Source organism: Hevea brasiliensis, chromosome 9 (genome assembly GCF_030052815.1).
Source record: "Hevea brasiliensis isolate MT/VB/25A 57/8 chromosome 9, ASM3005281v1, whole genome shotgun sequence".
Classification (NCBI taxonomy): Eukaryota; Viridiplantae; Streptophyta; class Magnoliopsida; order Malpighiales; family Euphorbiaceae; genus Hevea; species Hevea brasiliensis.
Window position 1 is genome coordinate 23103293 of NC_079501.1, and position 17841 is coordinate 23121133.

At 40.0% G+C, this 17841-nt stretch overlaps 1 protein-coding gene across 1 annotated transcript; it reads right to left on the reverse strand.

Annotated features, from left to right (window-relative positions):
• Nucleotides 1–449: 449 nt before the first annotated feature.
• On the reverse strand, nucleotides 450–3237 carry LOC110663537 (uncharacterized). The gene is made up of 2 exons (XM_021822886.2): nucleotides 2878–3237; nucleotides 450–1814 (listed from the first exon to the last, which is right to left on the reverse strand). Exon 2 carries the CDS (start codon nucleotides 1672–1674, stop codon nucleotides 880–882), a length of 795 nt encoding a protein of 264 aa, XP_021678578.1. The 5' UTR covers nucleotides 1675–1814; nucleotides 2878–3237; the 3' UTR covers nucleotides 450–879.
• Nucleotides 3238–17841: the final 14604 nt, after the last annotated feature.

Sequence of the window (17841 nt, forward strand, 5' to 3'; positions counted from 1 at the left end):
ATATCATGTTTTACGGATTGACGAGCAGATTGCAAAATTTTTCATGCCTAGTTTCCACCTGAAAAGCAAAGCAAAGCAGCAACATGAAGAATGGGCCGGCCCTCATTTTTCACTTGCACAAATAGTACTAACTCGAGCGTAACATAATCAAGTGTTGGAGAGATCACACGATCAATGTGGTGTAAACCATTGTTCATACTAACGTTTAATCGTTTGATTTGATATTAAACGAGAAAACGCAATATAATTACAGCCATTTGAAATTGAAATTCCACTTTTCTTCACCAGTGCAAGAACAATATCAAATCAGAATATAGCTGGTTGAAATAGTTTTTAACATTAAAGACATTAAAATATAGCACCAGAACTTCTTCTTTTTTTTTTTTTTTTTTTTTTTTTTTTATCCTCCTCCAGAATCCATCAGAACTCATACAGAGAAATTATACACATGGGAGCAAAACCATAATATAGATTCAATAAACATGGGATGGGTCTCAATACAAAGAAGCAATCCAGCACCTTGGTAAAAGCCCTCGCACTAATTAAATATTTTGTATACTTACAATAGCTTTGCTAATCCGCAAAACAACCCTGAATTGGCAGGTGAGGTTTCCATGTGGTGGGCCTTCGTTGTCACCAAAAACTCCAGACTACGCACAACCTTGATACCAGCCAAATTCTAAAGAAAGCAGAAGTGCTTCTATCATGAAGCATTTTAAGAATGTGTACTTAAGCCACCTGGAAGCCAAAGAATAAAGGCGGCCTTGGAAACTGGAAAGTCGTCAAATTACAAAGTCTAGGCCTCTACATAAATAGAAGACTGTTTCTCGGTGCAAACTTCTATTCACAAAGATTAAGACTAAGATGCTAATTGCCTTATCAAGTGATGATTTCTCTGACAAGCCAATCCAAACTAGGATAAGCGAAGTACAGTATTAGAAATGATGGGATAGCAAATAGAACCGTAATAAGAATGTACAGGGCCAAAATGGCTGCACTAGCAGGTATTGCATATAAAATAATCAACAGGAATATAATGACCAAAGGAAACTTAGCTGTCAGATGAATGAAGAAAACCAGTGACTTCTGCAGGGTAGAATTTATTCTTCCGAAATTGAGGATGTTATTGCTTTGATTATAATAATGATTTGTTCTTGATGGCTCTGGATGACGTCCACTTCTGATGTTATTGAGACTTGACTCATTTCTGGGAGCTAAATTGCTGTCTGATGACCATAGGGGTTGATGATCTTCACAGAAGGTATTATGGGACTTATGTCCAGCATCATTTTTTCTTTCAACCATCCAAAGTAGAAAGTAATTCTTGCGAGGAAAATTCAAGTTGCCTCTGTAGACAAGGCGGAAGGATAAGACATTGCACCACGGACAGGAAATAAAGAGCGGAAGTTGAACTGGTAATGTGGGGAATTTCACAACTGCCCATTGAAGTCCTAGTATGCAATTTTTACAAAGCGTATGGCCGCACCATAAAACATAAGGCACATTTTCCACAATATTGAAAGACTCCAAGCATATTGGGCACTCTAGGCCTTCTTCTCTGCTAATGACAGATGACAACTCATCATCTGAGTAATCTGATGCAGCTTGAGTTAGCTTTGGAGTACTGTTCAAGCCAACACTTCCAGCAATGCAATTGGATGTGAAATTCCACATTTTGATAGCAAAGGCAAGTAACTTGTGAAAGCAGAATCACATTCTAATTCTATGCCTATAGAAAATGAACTCAATAACCATTAACTCATACCATGAAGGCCTCCCCTTGCTATTATTAGCACCATTAACAATCAGTGCACCTGGAACAAGAATAGGAGTAAGAATGAGAAGCAAACTAGTTTCCTGGTAATTTAGAACTGTCAAGTTCAGTTGGGCATCCATTTCCAATTTTCCATTGTAACTTGACAAATTGCCAATGGATAAGATATTATAATGATAGCCTAGTTAGGTGCTTAATGCTACCCACAGTAGAGAATATCAATATAATAGCACAAAAAACTCCAAATAAAAAATGGACAATTGAATCAATCGATTAGAAAGAAGAAGAATAAGATGACCAAAAAGGGCTCAATAAAAAAAAATTTAACTTCATGATGAAGGGATCCTTCCAGTTTTTGCCCAAAACAGAACCATTGCTTCTAACCCCAGAGCAAAATAGAAAATTAAGGAATTAAGAACTCCACAGCAACAGGGCATATTCATCGATAACCACAAGATTGGGACAGCTTATTTGATTAAACACACAGCTCTTACATTGTTTACCTTTTAGTCACACAAATTCAATTGCACAATTTGTATCCTTGGAAAATTTGCATTACCTACATGCTATGCTAGCTAGCAGCTACAATGAAAAGACAGATTACACTTAGAACCAAATACAAAAGATAATAAAGAAGATAGTGACAATGACAAGGAATAAACTAATTGATCAACTGATTATATTAGAATGCAGATACAAATGGATGTGAATATGATTCTGTAATTGATCAACTGAGTAATCTGCTTGCGCTAATCCTAACAACCACTCAAAGTTCTCAGTCAACATGAGCATCAAAAACAGAGGCAAAGAGAGAGAATAGCATATATGATCAGTTTAAGAAACACCCATTTCAATATAACCCAAACCCAATAATAATCCAACCAAAAAGACACTATTAACTCAAGCAGCAATTCCACAATTAATAATCCAATCAAGATCAAGACATACAAGAAAGTATATAAAAAAATGGAACATAAAAACAACCAATCCATGTAGATCTAAGCCTGATGAGCAAAAATTAACCCAAAAAAAAAAAAAATAGTTAACCGAAGAACTTGAATATTATAAAAAAATAAAGAGAACGTGAAACTCTATAATCTTACCAGTGATACTTGATCCAGGAAAAAAAAAACAAAAAAAGAAGAAAAAGAGGGTGATTCAAATAAAACCCTCTACTCTTCGTCTCCCTCTTTCTCTGAAACTATAAAGATTGGACAAATAGTTAGTTTAGGGGGTTTGGAATCTTGGGTAACAGATTAAAACGGTGCGGATGAGTCTTTTTTAGTGGTCCACGTGGCTTCTATTGGTTGGGGAGAGTTAATGTGGTCGTTCCATGGAAATTGATGCCGACGCTGTTGTCGGTATTTTTTTATTACCAGCACAAAACGGTCCGTCGTGATTCATCTAGCCTCAAATTCGAACTCCATTACTGTTAAGTCCAATATTCAATTGATATCATGAGAAGTTCAAAATTCTTTGAAGGATGTATAATTTCAATTGATTGAATAAGCTATTATAACAAGCGTCCAAGCAAAGCCAAAGACCTTATAAATTTATACCCTAAATATAAAAATTTGTGCCCTACCCTATTAATTAATTGTGTTTTAAACATAACTCATGAATTGGGAAATCAAATTTGTTGCTCAAATATTGATTTTTATGTTGAAAAAGGGAGAAGAGAAGGATTTGAACTTCAATCTTGTTCAAGTCCTGTAATGTATTTAATATCAGGCTAAGCTTGTGAATAGGAGTTTAAATTGTAATCCTGTTTGTTGAGCCATAAAATGAATATCTTGTTCAAGTAATTGATACCCATTGGAAGTTAGAAACTTCTTAAACCCAATTTGCAGCCTGAGAAGAGGATGTGATATGATATCTAATCCACTTGCTATTTTTATTCAATAAATTTCCTCAAAGTGGCATCAATCCAAGGGACATCAACTGTGAAAGCAAGGACAAGGCACACTGAACATTACAGTATTACACAAAAACAACATAAAGCAGGACCTCCTAATAGCTAAATAATAAATTAAAGGCCCAACAATCCAGCCCCAACAAATAGAGCCTACTGCTCTTTCTCCTTAGAGGCCCCAAATACCAAAAACCACAAGGAGCAGAAACATATGGCGCCGTCGGTCTTCCCATTCCTGAATCTAAATAATCAACCAATGGAAGAAACGAAGCTTTGCCATTAAGAGCAAGCATAATGCCAAATCTTGCACAAACACTCGAACGAAACTGTAATAACCATTTTTTTTATATATAAAATATTCTTAATTAGACTATTAATTTATTACTATTATATTCACGGTGGTAAATTAATATTTTCATAATAATAATAATATTTTTTTTATTATGAATATTATTTTGCATATATTATTATTACTATTATTACCAAAATTTTAATTAATTTAAATATAATAGAAGAATTTTAGACCCATTTGAAGATACCTAACAAGTTCAATGACTGAAAAGGTAATTAAAAATTAAAAAAAAAAACAACTCTTTTTTTTTTTTTCTCTCTCTCTCCCTCTCCCTCTTTATCTCCTCTCTCTCAAAGTCACCTTACTTCCCCCTCCCTTCTTCTTTTGGTTTGCAAGCCCCTAGCCACCAGCGACGGCCAACAAGGAGCACCACCACCCAGGTGGCGCCGTTAGGGGAACTTGTAGGCACGATTTCGACTTCATCCAAAGTTCGATCAAGGCATTTTTGGTGGCATTGTAAAGCTTATTCCGTGAGCTTTCTTTTAATACTAATGTTGCAACATTTGGTGGTCAGATGAGTGAGATCAAGAAGAGATAAGTTTTGAGTTTTCGTGACTTTCCGGCTAGATCCCAGACAATCGGCGGCCAGTTTAGATGATGGGACCCGAGGATCATGATCTCCACTTCTTAAGTTTCATTTTGACACCAATTACGCCTTGATCAGAGATCAAATGGAGAAGATGCTCATTGGACAGCCTGAACTAAATTGGTCGATATCAGGCGATCGGAGCAGATTTTTTATGAACCTTCAACGAATCCTTCACCAGCAACTCATAGGCATCCTGAATATGCACTCGGATAGATGATAGCTCACAGGCTCTTTGGACTGAGTTTTCAGTCTAATCCAAAAGCCTAGCAGCCCGTCCCAAAATATAGTCAATATTACAGTCGATCCTAGCATTTTTAAACGTTTTGAAAGTATTTCAAGTAACATAATTTGTAAAGGTAATCCCTAACTCAAGTTATGTAGTTTGTGTTTTAATTAAGTTAGCTGGTTAAATCTATAAAATATTCATGACTTAGTAAAATTAAGTAAAATAACTTTAATTAATACAAAAATGATGTAAAAGGACCTCCAAAAATATTTTTATAATTTTTGAAGCGCTGAAAATAATTATTTGCATTGTAAAAGAGTTAGGGACCTGAGCTGGAGTTTGGTAGATTGGACCTAAATTAGGTTTTTTATAGGCTCTGGATGGGCATTATAATTGCTGTTGTAGACCTGAGGCCTTGTGTATTGCTGCAGTTGAATTTTTTTCGCAAAGGGTTAGGTCCAGTTATAGGGAAGACTTTGCTAAAATTTTGGCAAGACCATAAAAATTATTCTTGTTTCTTTAATTAAATTAATTAGTTAATTTTTGCCAGTAAATTGATAGAGGTTGGTGTGTCTATATAAGAGATTGGTGCTGGCTAGCCTTTCTTCTCTTCAGTCGGACCAGCTGCAATCGAGTCGACCAATTTGTGAGTTAGATATTGATTATTTTTGTAATTTCAATATTAATTATATATTTGGCATGCTCATGCATTTTATAAATTTTTAATTATGCACATAAATAATTAATATATTAGAAGCATTTTGGTCGCTGTATATTTAATTGTTGTTATTTATTTGTTATTGCCGCCTTGAAGATAATTTGGAGCTAGGTGTATTATTTATATATGGATATGGATATCGGTAGGATGGGTAGTCATAGCTAGAGCTTGACTCGCTGGGATCCGATCCTTATATATGAATAAGTTGGAGTGAGCACGGCTTTGAGTTGATCTCGCTGGCCTCGCACTTTGATTATTAAGTGAAAGTCCGGCTTGAGTTGACATCGCTGGCAGATATTAGATTAAGAGAGTTGTATATGGGATCAACTCCCATATATGTATTAATGTGACATACTAGGTGCGTGAGTAGCTTCAAATTATTTTCTCATGCGAATATTAAATGAATTACTGTTATATGTGACGAATGTGCATTTTACGATAGGATTGCATTAGTTTTAGATAATTATAGAAATTGCATCTATAATCAATATCTACTCTCTGAGACGAACACTCATTTCTATTCAAATATTTTTTCCCAAGTTGCAGGAGGAGCGAATTTATTTTCAAATCTAACCTGTTTCGAAAATAGTTTTTATTATGTCTATTTATTTGTTTGTTTATTTATCTATTTATTTGTTTATTTATCTATTTATTTGATTACTGGAACTCTGTCGTGACACTAGTTTATGAATATATTATATTAATTAATGATATTAAATAAAGTGTACATATTGTGTATCAGGATTGATCTAGACTCCCCTAATAGTGGATTTCTAATAGTTTTGGGTTGGGTTAGCCCAAATAAATTTATAATATTTTATTTTATTTTAGTTGGTATGTTGGGCCTTAATTTTTGGTCTTAGTTATGAGTTTGGGAATAACAAGGTTTACTACGGGCCCCGGGAGCTTTATGCTAGTCTAAGTCCTAGTGTCGATCCGGCCTGTGGAATCGAATCGTGACAAAAACTCTACCCCGGCTGATCATACATAAGCCTAAAACCTCTCAAAACAGAGCTATCGTCGGAGGCTTCTAGAATGGGACAAAATGCAAAGCTTCCCACGACATCTTAGTCTCGTTTAGCCTCACGGATCATATATCATCAGAGTTGATTTCCCATCAGATCCTAGAAGGTTTGCATGTAACACCCCTATTTGTATAGCTTGGTATATTTCACTGTTCCGGTAACCGGAGTCGGTCTAGACAATTAAGAGGATTAGAACCACACTTAAGACAACTAGATAAGCCATAAATACAAATAATTAGTAATTATCAATTATTTAAGTATAAATAAGAAAAACAGAACATAAGAAGTTAAGCGAGCCGAGAGTCACAGCAATGGGTGACCTTCTCGGGAAGGATTACGAAGTCGATTTAAACTCGACTTTTGAATCAGAATGTGACGTCGGTCCTTAGGACCATTGCGAACACAGTTGTCGCAATAGATTTTGCGGTCGCCTGGACGATCACTCACCGAAGTGGGAAAAAGTGAGGAGTCGCCACCTTAGTTTTGAGGGAAACTAAAGAAAACCATTTGAGAAGTTAAATTAAAAATGAAACCACTTCAAAACAGAGATTCTAAGTTCGGGGTCCGTAAACGGGTGGGGAAGGTGTTAGGCACCCCACCTCGTCCCTTAATAAGGGTAAGTAGATTTAATTCTGCGTCCTTTATAAATTAGTTAGGAGGGCTTAGACGGCAATGTTAATCCTTTTGGTAAAAGGAATATTTGATTTTTCACTAAATTTGGATCACCCAGATACATAAGTAAATGAGACAACCTTAGTGTACGGGTGTGAGAATCGGATAAGAACTCTCCTCCGATCTCTTTTAAGTTGTTTATTAAAATTTTGAGGGGAGACCGGATAAGAACCCTCCTCCGATCTCTTTTAAGTTATTTATTAAAATTTTGAGGGGAGATCGGATAAGAACCATCCTCCGATCTCTTTTAAGTTATTTATTAAAATCTTGAGGGGAGACCGGATAAGAAACCCCCTCCGATCTCCTTTAGAGTTATTTATTAATGTTTTGAGTTGAGACCGGATAAGAACTCTCCTCCGATCCCCATTTAATGTTTATTAAAATTTTGAAGGGAGACCGGATAAGAACTCTCCTCCGATCTCTTTTTACGTTTATTAAAATTTGGATTGAGACCGGATAAGAACTCTCTTCCGATCTCTTTCAGATTGACAGGAGCCTGGAAGGGATTTCTCCGATCTCCCGGATTTTTAATTTCAACTACATGACATAAGAACCTAAAGCTAAAGATTCTGGCGTTCTAAGATGCTGGGGATAAGGCTTCTCGATACCTTTTGACTAGATAGGGAAAACTAGACTTGATTTATCGACCTTCCATGCGTTCATTTTACCGATATCTATTAATGACCGATCTACTCTGTTTCGTTTACTTTGGTCTTATTCCACTTTATGACATCTTTGTCGAATTGTCGCTTACGTCGGCCTAATAGTTTGGCTATCTTCCTGACGTGTTATTCATGTTCTCTCTTTTAAAAGAGACCCCTAAGTTGCAGTTACCTACGTTTACCCAACCACTTACATACTACTAGGAGTTAGAAAACTTGCTTTCAAAAAAAATGAAGATTAATAAAAATGAATTGATCACTAAATAGATGATTTGAGAGTGTCATTCTTTGGGGATTGTTTGTGCAAAAATAGTCTTGAAGAAAGTTGCAGATGTAAGAAGAACACAGGAAAATGCGGAAAGTAAATGTAAACACTCGATAAAACAGTGATATGAGCTCTTACAGTAACATTCTTTGGGGATCGTTTGTACAAAAGTAGGAAGTCACAGATGTGAGAAGAACAAGGAAAATGCAGAAAGTAAATGTAAGCACTTAATAAAACAGTAGTATGAGCTCTTACCTGTAAGGAGCCAAAGCTACTAAAATAACTATGGGGTGCCAAATAGTGATAAGGCAAGGATTGATTGGCCTGAGGGGTGGTGTTCCTCGTGTACTGGAGGGTGCTTAGCTAAAATGCGACCAGATCAAGATGAAAAGAACCGAGTGGAATGAAGTTGAGCTTGGACAATGAAAACAGAGATGATAAAAGGCAGAAAGTGAGAGTGTGACCAGATAATGAACAAACTGGAAATGTAGAGTTCCAGTATTCAGAATCTTTTCAAGAAAAACACTTCAGAAAACTTGTTTCAAAAGTCTTTTTGATTGACACTTCTAAGTAGCAGAGTAGTAAACTAAATGAAATTTCAGAGTTCCTCTGCTATAATAACAGCCTCTTGTCTATTTTTGCTTGCCCGTCCCTTGAACAGTTTTTATGTAGGTATTTATAGGAATCGGGTGCTCTTCGTGAAGGGTCAGGATTTATTTTGAGGGAGATGGAGGGTCAAGATTTCGAAGGACATGATCGGAGGTTCAGGAATTAAAGAGAATCAAAATGAATGGTTGAGATCACTCTTCATAATATTTGTCCTTTTCTTCTTTCCATCTGACGGTCCAAATTTCCTTGTCCGGAACGATCCGAGGGCTAAGAGCGAAAGACGCTGGTATTGTCGTCTTCTCTCTTGATCTAAGGGTTTCGGGTTTGTCCTTACAAGTGGGATCAACGGTGGAGATTGGGATGTACAGGACTGTCATGACATACCCTGGCACCTGTCAGCATTGCGGGCGATTCTTAGGCGTGCGGCGAGATCTCGTCTGCAACGCCTTAACTACCTCGGCTCTGATTCTGACGACGGTTATTGGAATTTGTCTTAGTCTTTTGCCTACCGATCCTCCTCTTTCCGATCTTTTTAACATGTTCTTTCCGAACTTTCATGATGGTCTCCCACCTTCCGATCTACTATTCCGATCTTTTCCCTTCTTCAGGTCCGGACTGGTCAAAGTATTAAATGTCCCTCGATTCCCAAGCGTTAACGCTTTTCGCTCGAATAAATGCTCATTTTCCCCTATATATACTCATGTCGACAGAGACAATTCTATCATCTGATTTTCCTAACTTCTTTTCTTACTTTCCTCGCTCTAGCCGCCCGTGGAAGTTCGCTATAATCGTGGCTTTGATCTTTTCCGATGAACTTCTTTACTCACCGATCAAAATTCACGATCCGGTGATCGAATGACCTTAATCGACGATGGTGAGAGGACTGGATTTGACCGATCTGTATTGCGGACCTTGGTTGTACCGATCTCGAGTCGCTCAACTGAGTTCATTCGGTTTCTCATCACATTGAGTGTTCCGACAGCGGTTTTCCTCCACATTGGGTGTTCCGACAGCGGGTCGGTTTCGGGTGGTAACATCGGTGACGATATCTCTCATCTTCATGGGAGTCATAGTCACCCCATCTGAGCTGCACATCTATCCGATGCCGACAATGGCCTCCGTCAAACACATCTTTTGATTCACCACGAGACTAGGCTTTGACATAGGCCTTTTAGATAGGATGTTCCACCGGTCTCTAGAGATCGCCCAAATGATGTAATCCTAAATGTAATCGATCTCTAGAGATCGCCCAAATGATGTAGTTAGACCTTTATTGTAGTACGATCCCTAGAGATCGCACAAATGATGTATTTTATTTTCAATGCAATACGATCTCTAGAGATCACATAAATGATGTGATCCAATGTTAGTGTAATATGATACCTAGAGATCTCCAAAATTATGTAATACGATATTTTTAAAATAAAGACTTTATTTTATAGTTTATCATATTTTTATTTTTTAATTGATTATTTTACAGATCTATATAGTGATTATCCGATCTGATTCTTTACCTGAATGACAATTAACTGATCCTTTATTCAAAATATTTAACTTATTATGCCGATCTCCAATTAACCGATCTCGAACATTCGGATATTTGAGAGAAGTGTCGTAACAACCGCCGAGTCCCACCAATCGATGCGCCTAGAACCTCGCGAGCATTAAATGCTCTGACTAGTATAAATAGGGGTGGGAGGGTTAGTCGCTTGTTCTCTCATTCCATTTTCAATCCCTGCTCACAACTTCAAGTTCTCTCATTTCCTCAAGTTCTTCCGACGCCATCGACTCGGTAAGGGCTTTGATCCTCTTTTAATTTAAATTCTTTGTTTCTTTTGAAAATGAACGGTGCCAAGGTCGAGAGCCGCGAGCCCTCCTTCGATTCGATTCTCGTGGTCATCGTCCCGATGAAGAAGAGGCGATCGGGCCAAGCGTTCAACAAGAACCTCCTGTGGCCTCCGCTCCAACTTCGGGCGGGTCATACCATCAAGGCTCGCACCTTCTTCAGGGAGAGAGACTCTCCCTATAGACGAGCTACCGTCGGTTCTTCGAGAATCCGATCAACAATCGTTTATCCAATAAAATAACATTCGCCCGATTAAATGCGAGCTAATCAAGTGCCACGGCGATCTTCGTGTCGATCACTCCTTTGAAGAGAATGACATGGTTATGGTGTACGAGGAACAGTTAAAGGCCGGTCTGAGGTTCCCTCTAGACGATTTCTACAAGGAGGTCTTAAAACTTCACCGAGCATCAATTGTTCAAATTCACCCCAACTCGTGGCGGATCTTGGTAGCCTTCCGAGGTCTATGCCGAGCTAAGGGAATCAGACCTACGGCTAAGGTGTTCGCCGAGCTGCACAGACTAACTCGCGAAAGGATGACGAACATCGGTTCTTTTCAGCGAAGCCTCATTATGCGGGCTCTTTCCGATCCGCCTCATCCCTTAAGAATTGGAAGAACCGCTTCTTCATTCTCGAGGAGCAAAGATCCGAGCCGCTGAGGACTTCCCCGTAGCCGGTGGTACCAGGGGCCCTTGCTTCAAGCACATTACCCCGAGTCGAGGAAAGTTTAATAGTGATGGATCTGAAGAGTCAGGCCGCCACTCAAAAGTATTCTTGTTTGGATGCGGTGACTGCCGAGCTGCACCATTGGACTATTCAATTGCTCACCGGCCAACACCACGAACTTCCGCTCTCTGACCTCGGCATTGGTATTTTCTATATCTCAGTTCTCACGACCTTAGCGATCTCACTAACCTTTTCTTTGTGCAGGTATGGCGGGTGGTGAGGGTTCTAGGAAGCGGAAGAAGGAAAGGGAGATCTCCCGGAAGATAAAGGAGATGAAGCGTTCGGAAATGCTTCGAACACCTGGTCGTGAACCTGGGGAAGTACAAGGAGACCCGCCTCCACCTTCGGATCTGCCGTCCACTGAAGCTGTCCGATCTCCTCCTAGATCGGAAGAGCAGCCTCCGACTCTTTCAGTTGTCCCAAGCACGGAAAGGGGGCCTTCTCAATCTTCTGGGAGGACCTCCTCTCGTGGCGCCCAGTTGTTAATGGAGTCTTTGAAGAATAACCGATCAGCAGGAGAACCCGGTTTTGCCCAAGTCTTGGGGTCTTCCATCTTTCTTCGAGGATCGGACAGCTATCCTCGAGCAGCCTTGATGACATCTTGACTCACTCCATGAGTCCGAATGTGGAGTGCCCGTGAATCGGACCATGGTTTGGAAAAGGTCCAGGCGTGGGTAAGGAGATCGGGAAGAAAAATCAGAATTGGCTTCCTCCGATCCCAACTCTCATCCGCCGGGATTATATATCTCAAGTTGAGGGACGGCAAAGTACTATGAAGACAGTGGCGAGCAGACTCGTGTCCCTGGCTAAAGGGATCGGGCTCTGGGAAGTCCAGCGCTTGTGCCAACGAGCCGCTCAGGTCGCCCAACTCATAGAGGAGCTTAAGGAGAAAGACGAGGAGCTTAAGGCGAAGGATGAGGAGCTTAAGGAGAAAGACGAAGAGATGGTGACAGGGATAGTCGGAGCCTATGTGAATGCTCACAAGGACCTCTTGACCGAACTCCAGAAGCGCTACCCTGAAGAGGACTTCTCCTGGATGGCCGACCTGGCTCCTGAGGGCGACGATGAGGACAGTGAGGAGGAAGCCGAGGGTGAGAGAGAGAGTGAGCAGAATATAAATCAGGCTGGGGGTGATCCCCCAGCCGAATAACTTGTACAAATTATGAAATGAAATAGAATGCCTCTTTGTTCAATGAAGGGTTGTGATCGGAACATTTTAAACCATTGTTTGTCTGAGTATTTGATTGTATGAGCACAGCAAGACAAAAATGCAATTATTAATCTAAGTATAAGAGATCGGAAGGCACAATAAGCATGAGATCGGTGGGGAAGAAATGCTGAACGGGACTTGATTAAAATTGAAAATTTAAGATCGGAACCCTCGTTAAACCGAACCAAAACCTTAGCTCTTGATCTTCCGAAAAGGAGATCGGCTATAAAACTGGTAAGAAAAGATCTAGTGCTAGTTCACTTCATTTATCAACAGAGATCAGGGATATACCCGACGGGTCCGGAAATTCGACAGCGGGTTTAAGAGATCGGTAAATGATTTGAGAGATCGGCAGGGCTTTAACGAATGTTAGGACTTAGCATTGATTCAATTCCTTTTAAGGAGAGTTCGGAAATATGGTCATCTGGTAAAGAAAAATGAAGAGAAGTCGGAAATGTCATTGGCTGGCCCAGGGAGACCTAGTGCTGGGGATCGGTTTCAAAGTCTTGTTGATTTTAGGGATCGGCCAAAATATGGTGTCGACAGCTGCCCCTCTTTACATAATTTCTATTAAAGGAAAGAAATTTCCGTGTAGGAATTATGTAAAGATTCAGACTCATATTTTGGACGATTAAGTGTTTGAAATTAGGGAACTAATGACCTAGAAATTGTTAACAGAGGTTGACGTACCAGAAAATTAAAATCAACTTAGATCAAGGAACCAGAGGTTGATAGCAAGAAATGTAAATTGCATGAAATTTAAAATCAACTTAGATCAAGGAACCAGAGGTTGATAGCAGGAAATGTAAATTGCATGAAATTAAAATCAACTTAGATCAAGGAACCAGAGGTTGATAGCAGGAAATGTAAATTGCATTAAAATCAACTTAGATCAAGGAACCAGAGGTTGATGACAAGAAATGTAAATGCAGGAAATTAAAATCAACTTAGATCAAGGAACCAGAGGTTGATGACAGGAAATGTAAATGCAGGAAATTAAAATCAACTTAGATCAAGGAACCAGAGGTTGATGACAGGAAATTTAAATTGCATGAAATTAAAATCAACTTAGATCAAGGAACTAGAGGTTGATAGCGGGAAATGTAAATTGCATGAAAATAAAATCAACTTAGATCAAGGAACCAGAGGTTGATAGTAAGAAATGTAAATGCAGGAAATTAAAATCAACTAAGATCAAGGAACCAGAGGTTGATAGCGGGAAATGTAAATCGCATGAAAATAAAATCAACTTAGATCAAGGAACCAGAGGTTGATAGCGGGAAATGTAAATCGCATGAAAATAAAATCAACTTAGATCAAGGAACTAGAGGTTGATAGCAAGAAATTTAAATTGCATGAAATTAAAATCAACTTAGATCAAGGAACCAGAGGTTGATGACAGAAAATTTAGATTGCTGGAAATTAAAATCAACTTACAAAGCAAGTCTAACCCTGACACATGAAGTTCTTCCTTGATGAAGTGTACTTAACAAGATACCGAAGGCCGATGATTAATGGAAAAGGAGTTGCAAGACTTGGCCCATGACCTTCAAGGCTTCAAATGCCCCTCTTCTATTCCCGATTTTTCTTCTTATTTTATGGAAAGCGCCCTTGCGGGTTTTCACTTTCTTTCCGTCCATTTAACCAGAAGCGCCCTTTAGGGTTTTCACCTCTAGTTTTTTTTTTTTTTTTTTTTGAAGGCCACTTCCTGCAAATCTCATAATAAAGTACGTGAGGTTATCAATCTTCGAATTCAAATCTTATGGCAAAAATTTTAACTAATCAATAGCGCGTTAAACAAAGAGAAAGGATAGCATTAAAAAGTGGGTAAACGGGAAAACAGAAGGAATGAAGTATAACTTTATTAGGAAAAATAGACTTTCAAAGGAGAAGAAAAAGGTACAAAGATAGATCTCACATGTTCCTTTTAGTTGGTTTTGAAGTCTTTTAACTGCCATTATTTCAAGTTCTCTGCAGCCTCATGCCATAATGGTCTCTTCTCCATCCTTGGTTTCATACCCTCTTCCTTATTTCTCCACTTTGGTTCTTGGGGCGCCCTTTCGGGTTTTCGCTCTAAGATTTTTTTTTTTTTTTTTTTTTTTAGGACGCCCTTTCGGGTTTTCGTCCTTCACTCATTTTATGCATAGTATCTCTTGACAGTGTCGGCATTCACGGGTCTCGGGAATTCTTCACCGTCCATATGGGTCAAGATTAAGGCTCCTCCGGAAAATGCCTTTTTAACCACATAGGGTCCCTCATAAGTTGGTGACCATTTGCCCCGGGGATCATTTTGGTTCGACAGCACTTTCTTCAACACTAGGTCCCCGGGTTGGAATTCACGTAGGCGAACACCTTTATCAAATGCCCTAGCCATTCTCCTCTGGTATAATTGCCCATGACATGCTGCTGTTAACCTTTTTTCGTCCAGCAAATTTAACTGATCCAACCTTGACTGGATCCATTCTGATTCATCAATCCCTGATTCCTTCAGAATCCTAAAGGAAGGAATTTCGACCTCAATAGGTAATACTGCTTCCATCCCGTAGACCAGTGAGTATGGAGTTGCCCCGGTTGAGGTTCTCACGGAAGTCCGGTATGCGTGAAGAGCATAGGGAAGCATATCATGCCAATCCCTATATGTGACCGTCATTTTCCAGATTATCCTCTTGAGGTTCTTGTTTGCGGCTTCTACCGCTCCACTCATCTGGGGACGGTACGGGGAGGAATTGAGATGCCGGATTTTGTATTGATCACATAATTCCTGAATCTTCGGACCATTCAAGTTCTTGGCATTATCAGTGACAATTTCATTCGGGAGACCATGCCGGCAGATGATGTTGCTTTTGAAGAATTTAAGGAACGATTCGCGTGATGTGAGCATACGACGCTGTTTCACCCATTTGGAGAAATAGTCGATGGCCACTAGGATGAATCTGTGCCCATTGGATGCCTTAGGATTGATAGGACCAATCACATCGATGCCCCACATTGCGAAAGGCCATGGTGAGACGAGGTTGAACAGTTTATGAGGTGGGACGTTTATCGGATCGGCATAGATCTGACACTTATGGCACTTCCGGAAATACTCGATGCTATCCTTCTCCATTGTGGTCCAAAAATACCCACGTCGCATGATTTGCTTAGCCATCATGTGTCCATTGGCATGGGTCGCACAATTTCCCTCATGTGTCTCAAAGAGGATTCTCTTTGCTTCTTTTGCATCTACGCATCTCAGTAATTCGCCGTTGGAGCTCCTCTTGTATAGGGATTCTCCACTGGGGAAGTATCCCAATGCTAATCTCCGAATCATCTTCTTTTCATTTTTGGTTGCCCCTGAGGGGAATTCTCTGGTTCTACAGTAGACCAGGATGTCATGATACCAAGGCTTTTCATCGGGCTCTTCTTCAATCGTGAAGCAATAAGCTGGCTCATCCCTTGCTTTAACCCTCAATGCTTGAGTTGTCTGCCCTTCTTCCATTTGAGCCATAACGGCTAGAGTAGCTAAAGCATCAGCAAATTGATTCTTGTCCCTGCTAAGATGAGTGAAAGAGATTTCTTCGAATTCCTTAATCAGCTCCAGTAAGTACTTCTGATATGGGATCAACTTGGGATCCTTAGTTTGCCATTCTCCCTTGACTTGATAAATTATCAGAGCCGAGTCTCCGTACACCTCCAACTTTCTGATTTTCATTTCGATAGCAGCTTGTAGACCCATCACACAAGCTTCATACTCTGCGACATTGTTGGTACAGTCAAACCTCAACTTGACAGCTATCGGGAAGTGTTTTCCGTCCGGGGATACCAGTACAGCTCCGATTCCGTTTCCGGATAAATTGACTGCTCCATCAAAATACATTTCCCATACATCGGCTGGCCCCCCTTCTTCGCAGTCTACTTCATTAATGTGTTCATCAGGGAACTCAAAATCCAGAGCTTCATAATCCTGGATAGGATTTTCTGCTAGGAGGTCAGCAATTACGCTGCCTTTCACCGCTTTCCGGGTCATGTAGACTATGTCGTACTGGGAGAGTATAACCTGCCACTTGGCTATCCTTCCTGGCACGAATGGGCTCTCGAATACATATCTAATAGGATCCATCCTGGAGATGAGCCATGTCTTGTGATTCAACATGTAGTGCTTGAGGCGATTTGCTGTCCAGGCTAACGCGCAGCAAGTCTTTTCTAAGGAAGAGTACCTTGACTCACAATCATTGAACTTCTTGCTTAGGTAATAAATGGCCCTCTCTTTTCGGCCGGTATCATCATGTTGTCCCAAAACACATCCCATTGAATTCTGCTGGACTGCCATGTACAGTATCAAAGGCCTGCCTGCCACAGGTGGAACCAATACTGGTGGATTTGACAGATACTGCTTGATTTTCTCAAAAGCCTCTTGACAAACTGAATCCCATTGAGTAGAGTTGTTTTTCCGGAGTAATCTGAAAATAGGCTCAGCTTTGGCAGTAAGATTAGAAATAAACCTCGAAATGTAGTTCAGCTTTCCCAGAAAACTGCGCACCTCCCTTTCTGTTTTTGGGGATGGCATTTCTTGAATAGCTCGAACCTTGTCTGGATCTACTTCTATCCCTTTCTCGCTTACTATGAATCCCAACAACTTTCCCGATTTAGCTCGAATATGCATTTAGCGAGGTTCACTTCAAGTGGTATTTCCTGAGCCTTTCGAATACCCTCCTCATCACCTGAACGTGGCTCTCTTCTCCCCTGGATTTAATGATCATATCATCCACGTACACCTCCACTTCTTTATGCATCATGTCATGGAATAATGTGACCATTGCGCGCGGGTAAGTAGCCCCTGCATTTTTCAACCCGAAGGGCATGACCCGATAGCAGAATACTCCCCATTGAGTGATGAAAGCAGTTTTATCCTTGTCTTCTTCGTCCATTGGGATCTGATTGTACCCTGATGCCCCATCAATACACGAACACCTGCCCAATCCCGCAGCATTGTCAACTAACACATCAATGTGGGGGAGAGGGAAATCGTCTTTCAAGCTAGCTTTATTAAGGTCCCTGTAGTCAACGCACTCGACTCTCCGTCTTTTTCATTCCGAACGACGTTAGCCACCCATTGGGGATATTTGACCACTTCCAAGAATCCGGCATCATACTGTTTCTTGACTTCATCCCGAACCTTGAGCAGTGTGTCGGGATTCATTCTCCTTCGTTTCTGCTTCACCGGAATTGTTCCTGGGATTAAGGGAATTTTGTGCATTACTATCTGAGGGTCCAAACCC

Excerpts from the sequence above, each read along its gene's own strand:
- LOC110663537 (XM_021822886.2), bottom strand. The coding sequence starts at position 1,674 with ATGTGGAATTTCACATCCAATTGCATTGCTGGAAGTGTTGGCTTGAAC.